At 45.6% G+C, this 13,748-nt stretch overlaps 1 protein-coding gene across 1 annotated transcript; it reads right to left on the bottom strand.

Moving 5' to 3' along the window:
• Positions 1 to 678: 678 nt before the first annotated feature.
• On the bottom strand, positions 679 to 12,694 carry traf3 (TNF receptor-associated factor 3). Its single transcript, XM_061795297.1, has 14 exons — positions 12,433 to 12,694; positions 11,160 to 11,316; positions 9,890 to 10,055; positions 9,430 to 9,481; positions 9,244 to 9,348; positions 9,003 to 9,167; positions 8,018 to 8,098; positions 6,283 to 6,357; positions 6,123 to 6,215; positions 5,870 to 6,010; positions 3,571 to 3,742; positions 3,156 to 3,499; positions 2,547 to 2,738; positions 679 to 1,127 (listed from the first exon to the last, which is right to left on the bottom strand). The coding sequence occupies exons 2-14, from the start codon at positions 11,311 to 11,313 to the stop codon at positions 1,092 to 1,094; spliced, it is 1,776 nt and encodes a 591-aa protein (XP_061651281.1). The 5' UTR covers positions 11,314 to 11,316; positions 12,433 to 12,694; the 3' UTR covers positions 679 to 1,091.
• Positions 12,695 to 13,748: the final 1,054 nt, after the last annotated feature.

Genomic DNA, 13,748 nt, shown 5'->3' with positions numbered 1-13,748 from the left:
TGAATTCCATGATTTCATTTGACTTGAGTTCCACGTTTCAATGGTTTTACTTCAGTATTCGAATATGACCTAATTTTATGACTTTTAATTTCTTGTTTTCATAAGTGTTGTCCATGTTTTTTTAAATCTTAATTCAATGTTTCCATGATTTAAATTCCATGTTTCAATTACATCTCAATGCGTGCTTCCATGATTTTAATTTGGACTTTCAAGTCCATCTTTTGTTTGACTGAAATCCCGTGATTTAAATAAATTCCCATGTCTGTTTTAAGAATTTTTATTCCATGTTCAAGTGTAATTATAAATCCACATTACAATAATTTCAATGAAATCAACTATTTTAATGCTCCAATGACTTTTCATTGTATTCTTTTCATGATTTTATTCAATATCATTTTGAATCAATGTGCCGCTATTTTAATCCGCTATATGAGGATCGTCTCATGACCGAACCTGGAAAAAAAACCGGTGGGCGTCCTATATCGGATTCGGTCATTTTAATTCCACGTTACAAAGATTTTAACTGCATGCTCCAGTGTGACCTTAATTCCATGTTTCCATGAATTCCATATTGTCGTGAGGTAGATTGAACAATGTAAAAAGGAACGTAAGTGGAAATAAAAGATGGAATTGCACGCCGTTAAACACATGGTAGAAAAGAGGCAATAAGGGAATGCGTCGTAGGGAACTTTCTTTATTCCTGTCGAACACAACAACAAAAACAACACCTGCAAGTCTTTCTTTTTTGGGGGACTCGTGTGAAAAGTCCACACAGGAACAAACGTCCAGACGTCCGACATCCACGTCGCCGCGACTCCGTGACGCGTGGCGAACGACGCTTCCGCGCTCCTCGGCTCCTGGCGTGAATTTCCCGGCATGCCTTGCCAAACGGGAAGTCAAGCTCGATGCACAGCATCAGTCACGCGACGGCCTCGCCCCGCGGCACAAGAGTCTTCGCCGGGGTTACGTCGCATGTCGCGCACACAAGCAGCCAATCGGAAGAAGGAAGACGCGCCCTCCCGCCATCGGTCGTCTGGAACGGACTCCTCCCCCATCGCCGAGCGGGCGCGGCCGAGTCACACGGCACACAGTCACGGATCAGGAAGGTCAGAAGTATCCACGGTAACCTAACAACAATCAAAATATCGTACAGTGGATATCCAAAGTCTACACACCCCTGTTCAATTGCCAGTTTTTTTGTGATATAAAAAAAACAAGACTGAGATAAAAAAAAATAAAAATAAAATATATATATATATATATATATATATATATATATATATATATATATTTGAGAGGCTAAGTAAAAATAAGGTTGCACAAGTGTGCACAGCCTCTTATAAACCGGGATGAGGCCGAGTTCACATTTCAAGTCATCGGAGTCCATTTCAAGAGCCTCTGATGAACCTCAAAGTTCAGACATTCGAGTATTTGCTCATGTCTTGATATCGCAAAAACCTGTACGTATCACGTAGGGCCGCACAATATCCCAAAAATATCGACGTCGCGATAATGGGACGTGCAATATTGCAATATATCGTGACGCTCTAACATGGACTTAGTGTAATAGTGTCAATTTCATTTCCAAAAACAGCTTGGTTTTGTCATCCGCGGATCCAGAAAAGGCCCCTCTGAGAGCTACCTCTGTTTGACCCAGTATTGTATCCGCTTTGTCCATATTTGGCTAAGACCGCCCTCTTCCTCTGATTGGTTGCCTCCATCTTGTGAGCGCACACGTGTTTGTTATGTCGACAGCGCTGGCTCGGGAGCGGAGAGGTAGGCGGAGATCTGCACTAGTGACGTCGATAAGCTCGAGAAAGTCCAACGAGCAGATTTCAGGCTTCTCGGCACAAAAACGTCTGCGACTCAGGAATGCGGAGACCATTTGAATTCATATGTCACATGTTTACCAAGGCACCATAGAGACAACATCCATCCATCCATTTTCTGAGCCGCTTCTCCTCACTAGGGTCGCGGGCGTGCTGGAGCCTATCCCAGCTGTCATCGGGCAGGAGGCGGGGCACACCTTGAACTGGTTGCCAGCCAATCGCAGGGCAAATACAAACAAACAACCATTCGCACTCACAGTCACACCTACGGGCAATTCAGAGTCTCCAATTAATGCATGTTTTTGGGATGTGCGAGGAAACCGGAGTGCCCGGAGAAAACCCACGCAGGCACGGGGAGAACATGCAAACTCCACACAGGCGGGGCCAGGGATTGAACCCGGGTCCTCAGAACTGTGAGGCCCATAGAGACAACATTACATCCCAAATACTAGAGAAGTTGATTTGGTAAAATATGGCAGATTGAAATGCGCATCGCCATCCGCCCACCTACACACACACCTCCTATTGGCTAGAGCGGACCCACAGGCGCACAGTGAGTATCGAAATCGCAACATTCAACACCTGTATCGCACATCGCATGTTTTTCCAATATCGTGCAGATGTGTATAATTTTTTTTTCCACGGCTCGGAGGGATATTGGTGTTACGAAGCGGGCGAGGCGGTGCGATGTCATCGCCCAAAGCGCGCGTGCGGGACCTTGATGAAGATGGTGTCGTCCTTGATGTAGCTGGCCGACTCCAGGACGCTCTGCGAGACGAAGAGCGGACACCCGGAGGCGATGTTCATCTCTGCGGCGGGACGGCGGAAGCTGCTGCTGTTGGGGTCCGGCTTGAAGGCGTCGCCCAGGTGCTTGCGCGCCGGACCCTGGTCCATCAGCATCAGGGTCACCTGACACACACGCCACAGGAAGACTTCAGTCAACGGAGATGCCACATCTTATATTGTGCACGGCTCTCAAACTCGAGGCCCGAACTGAGAATTGTGCGTAAGCCCGGGTCATTTTTCGTAAAAATGCTCATAAACCAAATCGAATGCTATTAAATGATATGGAATATTTTGGAATGATATGGAGCGACGTGGAATGAGCTGAACAGTTTGCAGTTGGAACGGAGAAATGTGGAAACTGCGGGTAGACAGACGGATGCATAGAAATGCGGAATTTCAGGCTTTTTTCTCAGAAAACCTAGGATGCTGTCGACTTTCACACAGCAAAGTCAATTCCGTTTGAGAAGATTTGCTCATTTGTCGCTATCTCACGGTTCGGTGTCAGGGTCCACACGCACACGCATTTTGAGTTAGCGCTACCTTCTGTTTGAACGGCCACGGCAGCAGCGCGTCGTACTCGCCGCGCATGACGACGAAGAAGAGCGACAGGTGCGTGCCCTTGCCCATGCCGTCTCCGTTCAGGTAGACGCGGGCGCACATCTTGTAGCCGAAGTATCCCGTGTAGAAAGGCTGCGAGTAGAGCGACAGAGTCTTGGCCGCCACCGCTTCCTGTTTCCGACGCTTATAGTCGCGGATCTTCCAGATCAGCGTGCCGTTGTAGCTGGCCGTCTCCAGAACCTGGAAGCGGAGGTCCATGTCGGCCAGCCGGATGTCGTGGACGCTCAGCATGTCGCCGTGACGATTCTGCTGAGTCTCCAGTGAGGCTGCGCACACGCACACGCCGTATGACACTTTTTGCAGCTCTAGTTTCCAAGTGCGAATTCCCGGCACTGACCGAGGGTGAGCGTTCCGGTTCCGGAGCGTCCTCCTTGCTCCAGAGCGCCCAGCCTGGCGCGGACGGCGTCCAGGGACAGACGGACCTTGTCCAGCTCGTCCCGCAGCGACGCCAGAGAACGAAGCTCCAGCTCCGCCTCCAGAAGCTTCTCGGAGTGAGCGCTCATCACCTTCTGCAAAGATCGGGGACAGGGCGTGAACAAAAACAAAAAGCAGCATCTCTCATAAAGTTCACGCAAAATTGAAATGAATAAATAAACAGGAGGATGTAAATCAGTATTGATGGAGCCATAGGTCTACTTCTTCTACATTCGAGAATAGTTCGAGCAGATGGCAGAGATGTCAAAAGTACTTCGGTGAAAGTACAGAAAACAACTGTGGTGAAAGTAAAACCACTGAAGCCACTCCTTTCCTTCGGCAAAAATACAAACTTATAAATGTACTTAAGTCAAAAAGTAAAAAGTAACACGGACATTTTCCAACCCAATAATACATCCAGAGTTTTGTATCTCTCCAGTTAATTAAACTAAAATAAAAGACAAAAGACAAGCATTTATATTACTATTGAAATCCCATGAATAGTTGAAAATAATAATACAAAAAGCTAGATTTGTTTCAAACACATTTGCTGCCAACAATTTGGGGGGCGAGGGATGACTACGACTAAAATGATGACTATTTTCAGTTTTCTTTTTTTTTTTTTTTTTTTTTTTTTACAGTTTTGTTTTGGCAGAAATGTGCTGGAAATATTATATGTCAATTCTCAAACGTGGCGGCACGTTGGGCGACCGGTTAGCACATCTGCCTCACAGTTGTGAGGTTGAGGGTTCAAATACGGCCTCGCCTGTGTGGCGTTTGCATGTTCTCCCCGTGCCTGCGCGGGTTTTCTACGGCGACTCCACTTTCCTCCCACATCCCAGAAACGTGCATGTTAGGTTCATTAAAGACGAAATTGAATGTGAGTGCGAATGGTCGTTTGTTTGTTTGTTTGTTTCTATGTGGCCTGCGATTGGAAGTTCGGACTTCCCTTGTTGTGTTTGTACAACGTGTGTGCAACCGTACGCACCACAATGTGTAACAGCGCAGGCATCCTAGTTATTTTGGTTTCGACCGTGCCATCCACAAACATGGAATGCGCCGACGCTAAGCTAGTAGGGGCAAAGCGTCGGCGCATTCCATGTTTGTGGATGGCACGGTCAAACCCAAAATAACTAGGAGACACGCGGCTCAAAGAGGAGTGTCGTACCTACGATGTCTATGAACTTGACTCGCTTACTTCCGGTTTCTCACCATCTTGCTTTTTATGTCGCATCGTCGCTAACTAAAACGTTTTAAAAGTAACAAGCTCATTTTTAAAATGTATGGAGTAGAAAGTACAGCTATTGCTCTGTTCTCGTTGTTAAAAAAGCTGTTTTAAGTCAGTTAGTCTCCTAATACAATAAATAGTTGTAATAATGTGAATGTTAATAAAGCTTATGCACGTTGCTCCGCCCTCTGCAGCTTTTGTTGTGGCGTAACTATTTTTTTATCATCTTGCACCAGGAGTGAACGTGTTATCCGGGCACACGACCTCTCTAGCGTTTCAGTACGTTGTTGCGCTAGTTGGTTTTCGTGCCGAAATAACTCCGTAAAGCTGCAGTGTTAAAACTAAACACTAGGGTGCGTCACAGTAATACATGCATTACTAAAAAAACAAGCAAACCTTAGGAAATAATAATACTGACCATACTTAATTAGAAATACACATTAGGAGTTGATCAGCACTAACATTTACAGCATATAAATATATCAATGGATAGAAAGTCATGCATTATGCATAGGAGGAAGGGTTTGCCTGATTTTTGGAGTCAATTTTGCGGGTATGCGTTATACTTCAGAGCGTATTATACACAAGAAATAACGGTAGTTCTTTGTAGATCTGCTACACAGATATGTGGCAATAATTCCACGTATTCTAGCGCTACTAGATGAAGATTGCAGTTACAGTTGATGAGAGCTCGACTTTTAAATTCAGTAGATGTAGATTTATGGAGATGGATGTAGTTCTTCGAGCTCTATTAGAGCCTAAATTAGTACTTTGAGTAAATGGAGAGATAAAGTTACTTGTAGAGCTGCTGTAGGCAGATCCGCAGCTAGAGTAGTTGGAGGCATAAATCAACTTATTCTAACTCTACTACACTTGCGAAGATCTACTTGCAGATCTACTAGACGTAGATTAGTAGTTGGAGCAGCTGGAGAGACCGATCTCGGTGTTGTAGCGCTACTTGATAGAGTGCGAGTGCGTGCGCAAGTGCGCCAACCTGCATGGAGGCCACCTTCTGCTCCATGTGTCTGTGCTTGTCCCTCAGCTCGCTGTTCTGCTTCTCAGCCTCGCAAAGACGAGAACTCACGAGAGGAACAGATTTGTACTTGTCCAACAGCTCGCACTTCACCTCCTCGACCTACACGTGCAAACGCACACACGCACGCTCGCAACATTATGCACGCGTTATGAAGATTCCTCCACAGTAAAGATAAAGATGATGAAGAGGATGACGCAGATGAAGACGCGACCTTGCTCTCCAGGGAGACGTTCTTGAGCATCATCATCCTCAGGTGCTCGGCGGCACAAGCGGCCTCGTGTTGTCGGACCTCCGGACTCAGCGCCTGCGCACACTTTTGATTGACAGCAGGCCGGGAAGGCAAGACAAGATGGCGGCGGAGGTGGCGTTACCTTGTAGGCGCAGCCGTAGCGCTGGAAGGGGCAGCTGACCTGAGCTTTAGGACACTCGTGCTGGTGACTGGTCAGCTGTAAAACACACGTACACATCAGTACACGCGCACATACGCGTCCAGAGGCGGGACGAAGACCACGCCACTGAAGATTACTCTCAAACTGAACATAAAACAAAGACAATTAAATGTCACGTATTCAACCGAAAACGTCTTTACAAATGTCTGCGAGCTTAATGCTAACACACAATTAAAAATCCCATTGACAGGTTAACGGAAAGTAGCATTGATGGCGCAGCAATTATAAACTATTAAACAATTTATAGTTAAACACAAGTGCGAGCAACAAATGCAGACAAAACGTACGACACTACAGGCGTACATTCTTTATCCTCTGTGAAAACCAACTGATATTATTGCAGCTTAGCGACGTTCTTTTGCGTTCATCATCAAATCCATGTATGGTATGTCAGTGTGTTATACTGCCACCTGGTGGTCAAGGTGTGCACAGTAGGCAAAGCAGCACATTGTCCATTGAACTGTGCGAAGTGTGTAATTCTTTACGATCCATGCATTTTCCGTACCCTTCGTGCTGGCGCCTACGCCAGCCGACTCTGGGCGAGAGGCGGGGTACACCCTGAACTGGTCGCCAGCCAATCGCAGGGCACATAGAAACAAACAACCACTCGCACGCGCATTCACAACTACGGGCAATTTAGGGTCTTCAGACAACCTCGCACGCGTGTTTTTGGGATGAGGGAGGAAACCGGAGTGCCCGGAGAAAAGCCACGCAGGCACAGGGAGGACATGCAAAGTACACACAGGCGGGGCCGGGATTTGAACCCACAACCTCAGAACTGTGAGGCGGATGTGCTACCCAGTTGGCCACTGTAATTCTTTACATTACATTTATGTTATTACAAGGGCTGCAACATTTTAACAATCAATTAATCTGTCAATTAATCTCTGAATTAGATTTAAAAAAAACAAGCATTTTTTAATTTCCATTGCAAGAACAACACGACATTATTTCCAAATGTCCAAACATAAATTGATTGTGATTCAGCAAAAATTTTGATCATTATTTTCCAAAGTAAAAGCAGATTTTTATTTTTATTTTATTTTGAAGAAACACAAAAGACCATCGGCCTGCTTTCGTGGAGGACGAAAGAAATCAGAGAAGATTTACTGTTAGAGGCCGAACTCACGATTTGGACAAATTGAAGTTAAACAATGCTCTAAACAATTAATCGATGATCAAAATAATTGTCAATTTATTCTATTAATCAATCAGTTATCGATTAATGGATTAATTTTTGCATTTCTAGTTATAACTGTACATTTTCATAAAGACCAATATTGTAGCGTGCTATTTTGCGCGTTTAAAACCAAGTTACAATATTTTGGTGTTTTCTGGGACGGTGGAAGGGATTAACGTGATTTTGATGTTTCAAAGTGGAAAAATGAGACGGGACACGAGTGAGCGTTTTGCGGTACAAGCGCAGTCGCGGAACAACTTCGACAAGTCGGAAGTCCAGGCGCCATTGAACTCCCTTCACGCGGTGGCCTCATACGTTTTTTCAGCCGCAGTCTCGTGTAAGTTTCATCCAAGCGAGTCCCAAGTTGTTAAATTGGCGACTTAAGTGTGACTGGAGTCAAGTGATGTGGGCGCAGTCCCCGCCTCTGGTGTACACCCAAACTCGCATCGAGCGAGGTCACGTGAGGACTTTTGTTACCTCGCTCCGGGGCAGCGACGAGAAGGAGCAAAGGTTTGGACACGACACCGGGAAGGCGGGACACACCGTCTCCTTGTGCTTCTAAAACACACACACGCACACACTCGGTTAGTGATTAGCATCGCACACGGCTCTACTGTGATGTCATCATCCTTTCATGTCCAACCAAGGAAGTTATGACGCGACAAGATGTAAAAGTACAGTAAATGATCCGAAGAATTATGAAGAAGTGATACATCGCAGCTGTTTTAGATCTTTGGATGTCTGGGGGAGTTATGGACATTCTTGACCGCATGTGCATGTACACCAACACTTTTAACTTAAATCATCTATGAGCCATTTATTTTTAAGGGTAATGTTATAAGATCAGTTTGAAATTACATTCAAATGTCTGCTGTATGTTAGCAAAATGTAGTAAAAAAGCAGCCAAAAATTGCCCCCCCCCCCCACCCTCAACCCCCCTCCCCAAACATTTTTTAAAAATCAGAGGGGACAAAAACAGCTTGGCCAAAAACAGTAGTATAACAACATGGCCAAAATTCTCCCAAAAATTGTATTAAAAAAAAACCTGCAGCAAAAAAAAGGTAACCAAAATGTTTAAAAAAAAAAATTACCTGGCAAAAAAATCATGGTCAAAAATAGACCAAAATAAAACATGGAAAGAAATTGCCCAAAATTAGTACACAAAAAAACATTCCGTACAGAAAAATAGTAAAGAAATATTGGCCCAAATTTGAAATAAATAAATGGCAAAAAAAAAAAAAAAAAGTGTTTGGTGATGACATTTTGTTGAATATTTACGCTTTGTATTACGGCGATCTCTCGCATATTCGCAGTTCGCATTTACTTCCATTCAGCATATTGTAGCGTCGCGATTGGGTGGGTGTGTCTCAGTTACTCGCACTTCTCGGGATGGCGGCATCACCCTGTGATCCCGAGCCATCCTGAGCTGTGACCCCACAGCTATGACGTCGCCGGCGCTTACCTGCAGGTCCGTGAGCGGCATCTTGGCGAGACAAAAGTCGCAGGCGGTCTCTCTGTGTTTACACTTCCGGCCGAGGTGCTCCGGGATGTCCTTCCTCATCATCCTCTCCTTGCACTTGCCCAGCGGGCACGGCACCTCGAAGAAGGGGCACACGTTCAGGTGCTCCTATGGGCGACAAGGTTGGCGCGCGGTGAGCCGGGTGCGCCACCGCGGTAACGGCGGAGGATGGCGCCGGGCTCACGGGCATTTGCTGCAGACTCATCTGCTCCTGGCAGCCTTTGGCTTCGGCGCGACAGTACACCTTCAACGCCAGGATTTCCCGATGGCAGCAAACGTCTCGGAAGATCTGAAACCAATGCGTCGATCGGCGTCCAATTATTGATCGATATTGATGAGTCGTCATCGATTCACGCGTCTGTGCGCTCACCTTGTTGCTGAACAGCGGCTCCATGTCGGCCGGACACACCGGGTTGGGACGGCTGCGTCGTGCGTACGCACACGCGCGGGCATACACAAACACGCGTGCACACGAAAAGACATACACAAACACGTATGGATCAACACACACACAGACATACATAAACAAACGCACACACAAATGTGCCCGCACACAAACATGTGACACACACACACACAAACATTTGAATACAAACACACACACAAACATTTCAACACAAACTCACACAGGCAAATACAAACACACACACAAACATGTACAGATGAACCCAGACACGTGACCATACACAGTGAACACGCACACACAGACACATATACAAACACGTACATACACACGCGCGCGCACACATCCCCACACACGCAGACAAACTTTAATAGGAGCTATTATGTGCGCGGAAGTACGCGCGTGCGTGCGTGTGCGAGTGTACGACCTGAGTATGTGCGCAATGCAGCTCTGGCAGAAGCGATGTCCGCACTCGGTCTGCCTGGGCTGACACAGGACCAGCCGGCACGACTCGCAGCGATATTTCTCCTCGGGGACGTCCACGAAGCGATCCGTGAAGCCGCCGTCCTGCGGCAGGAAGCCCGCCGCCGCACCTGAACGCAACACGGGCGCCGCGCTCGTCGTCAGACGCAAGCAATAGCATCGTCGACACGCGTAGATTGGTATCAGATACACAATGATGTCATAGGTAAATATTGACATCACAGATACAAAAATGAAATTGTTGATGCATATTGATATATGTGCACACTGATATCAGAGATACCATAGCTTGATATCACAGATACACACAATATCAAGGACACGCAATCATACCGCAGATATTCGAGATTGTTATCATGTGTACGCAAATATATCAGCGATAGAGACTAATATCGTACGTACACATCGATATCATCTACACACTGATATAAATTTACATTGATGCACAATATCATAGATACATTATGTTATCAGATACTAACATCACAGATATACCGTGGACACTGCAATCACAAATACATTATCTGCAGCAATACACATTGATACCATATGTGCACACGGATATCAAAGGTAAAAACTGAGACACTATGAGATCATACGCAAACACCGCTAAAGATAGATTGATAGCATAGATACACTGATAGAGATACATGCGGACATATTTAAACACCATTACAGCCATAGACGCACACTAATATCACAGACTGATATAGATACACGCAGGCTGATAACATAACGTGCACGTTGATATCATACGCACGCAATATTATAGACGCATACATTTACAGATATTAGGGGTGTAACAATTAGTTTGACCAACGATTCGATTCGTATCGCGATTCGGCTAAAACGAAGCACTGCGAGGTTTTCATGAGGAAATTAATAATACACAGAGAGGTCAATAAATGAACAAAGCGCCTCTTTGGAGCACAAACAGCATCCGCTAGGTGACACTGAATGACGTGCTTAAATCCAGTGCGGATTTCCTAGAATCGATACGATTACCTTCTCGTGTGATCCGGAAGGCTAACTTGCTGAGCACAGATCGATCGCAGGAATATAAATATAGATACATACCATGATTCCATGTGTACACAATATCATAAATACTTTGATATCGTCGCTACAGAATGGTATCCTTTGATAACGTACACACACACTGAAATTACATCGCTATCGTAGATATAAACTACTATGAAAAACGGCGCGCTCACCTTGCGAAGAGTCGCCCGGAGGCCAGGGATTGGCCGGCCGGTTTGGGGGGGGGCCGACGGGAGGTGCGGCGGACAGGGGCGGAACGAGGGAGGGCGCCACCTGCTGGAGGGGAAGCTGCACCTCCCTCCCTTCAACGCTGCGTCCGGCTGACATGACCTGACACACAATCGGTCAGGGTTAAAAATGCGGCCTGTGACTTAAGCGTCTCAGGTTCGATCCCCGACCAGCAATTAAACCTTACTAGTAAACTACTGTGCCCAAACTAGTAACACTGCTAGGCCCGACAAGTAGGCATACGTCATGAACTATGGAACAAATAGCCAAAGCGCTTTCAAGCTACAGCTCCATGTACTAGTACACTCTTTGTCTTCACGAAGAAGAGCATTTAGGACACGAGTAGAACCGTCTTACTACTAAGCTACTAGTTTTGCTCGTAGTAGGTCTAATAATAAAATTTTGAGGGAGTTGACTTTTGTGAAAAAAATGCACAAAATGAGTTGGTTTGCACTTAATGTTGGTTTGCTGTTCAGCAGTTTTGTGGCATCTTTGAGTGATCATTTTGATGTAAGAGAAACCTTTGCACTAATCGCAATATGCAGTTCTTTTTTGATTGCTTCAAAACCTTTGTTGTTGAAGACTAGATCTTTTATACAGGCATCAAAATACTGTCAAGCTTCAGGTCAATTGGTTCAATAAAAAACAGACACATGCACATATTCTGAGCATACTTAAAATGCCATTTTTGTCATACATGTGTGCCCCCTGGTAGCTCTGACGACAAATTGTGGCCCCCCTCCATCATTTCAGTTGCCCATCCCTGTACTAGAAGGCGAACATTGGCACCAGCAGTGAGTTGGGGACACACACACATTACTAGTAAGACATTGTCGTTCCACTAGTGCGCTGAATTATGGTCAGACTAGTGAGCACAAAGAACATACTAGTATATGGATTTTGAGATGGACATGAAGGATATGGAATAAATGCGCCAACGGCTTTCTAGCTTTCTTTCATTCCATAGTGCGGCTTATTTCACTTTCGCTCTGAGTTCGATTGATCGCGTCTTAGCGGGCTTGTGTTTACTGGCTGCTGCTGATGCTAACACGGTTAGCATCTGGAGCTTCTCCTCCCAATTCAAGCCAATTGCACATGAAAAACACACACACGCAGAATTCATAGTCCACGGACTTAACAGTTACGTCTCATTTTTAAATTCAAATAAAAGGGGATAACAGACTCTCGGAGCTCCGAGCCGCTTGTGTGCCGACTCACATGAATCACCTCAGGCGCTCCTCGGCGCCTCTCTGCGGGACTCGAACCGCCGACCCGCGGCTGGCTTCCTCATGGTCCACCTCCGAGGCTTCCTCTCCTCTCCTCTCCTCGCCCACGCCCACGCCGGGGATAGCAACCGGGGGAAGCGGACGGTACAGCGCTCCGGTAACGGCGTCGGGGGTACTGCGGCGAGGTACGGCGCTCGGGTCACCAGTGGAAACCCCCTCCGCCTCCGCCGCTTCCGCCCAGGAAATCCCCCGCCGCTGCCGCCTCCAGGGGGCGCCGTCCACCTTTCAATTGCTCGCTTCGCTCTCCCAGACGCTTTTCTTTGCGCCCCTTTTCATTTTTACCTGTCTCCATGTAATTTGTGCTTATAAAGAATGTTCACATTGTTTTCCTTTTTCATTTACATTGTGTTTTTTTAAAAAACATTTTTATTATTAAAAAAAGCTTATACCTATCGCCTGGAGGTGATGTCATCAGGAGCCGTTGTGATTGGCTGCAAACTTCATCACTTTGCAAGCTGCTCTTCAGGTTGATTTAATAAAGAGCAGGCACTTTGGTCTATAAAAAGTATTTAGAAAATGAGGTAACGGATGACATCGCTCTTCCGCGTACATACAAAGTCATCATCATAATTGTTCTCCATTTTTGACAATACTCTTATTGTTTCTGGACTATACGTCGCCAACAGCAGACGTGATTGGGTGCAAACGTCATCCTTGAGCAATAGTGCCATAAAACTACGGCAGGTCCTTTTAGTGTTGAAAAACGAATTTGCAAACCAAGTAACCATGGTAACAGATGGTATGACATCATCAGGAGACGTTCTGATTGGCTGCCATTTTTTTAAAGGCGAGCTGCTTTGGTGTCAATTTAATATAACTATGGCAGATGCTTATCAATTGATATATAAAAAAATATTTGGAAAGCCGACCTCAGTCTACCCATGCAAGAGGTGACATCATGACATGAGGAAACATTCTGATTGGCTGAAAACAATTAGTGAAGATGCGAGGTGCTTTCCAGGTCGATTGAGTTCATAAACAAGGTTCAGGTTCTTTCAGTTAATAAACATCATTTTGCAAACCGGGTAACCATGGTAACAGATCGCATAACACCAACAGGAGACGTTTTAATTGGCTGCAAATATTTAAAAAAGATTTGGTACCTTCAGAATAATTTCATAAAAACGTGGCAGGTTCTTACAAACACAAGCAAATCAACTTCAGGTTACCATGACAACTGATGCCACATGAGATGTTCTAATTGGCAGCAGTTAGCATTTAAAAATTAGCTGCTTTCAGATGGATTTA

The sequence above is a fragment of the Phyllopteryx taeniolatus genome, chromosome 13, assembly GCF_024500385.1.
Source record: "Phyllopteryx taeniolatus isolate TA_2022b chromosome 13, UOR_Ptae_1.2, whole genome shotgun sequence".
Taxonomy (NCBI): Eukaryota; Metazoa; Chordata; class Actinopteri; order Syngnathiformes; family Syngnathidae; genus Phyllopteryx; species Phyllopteryx taeniolatus.
This window is presented reverse-complemented; position numbering and strand designations above follow the sequence as displayed.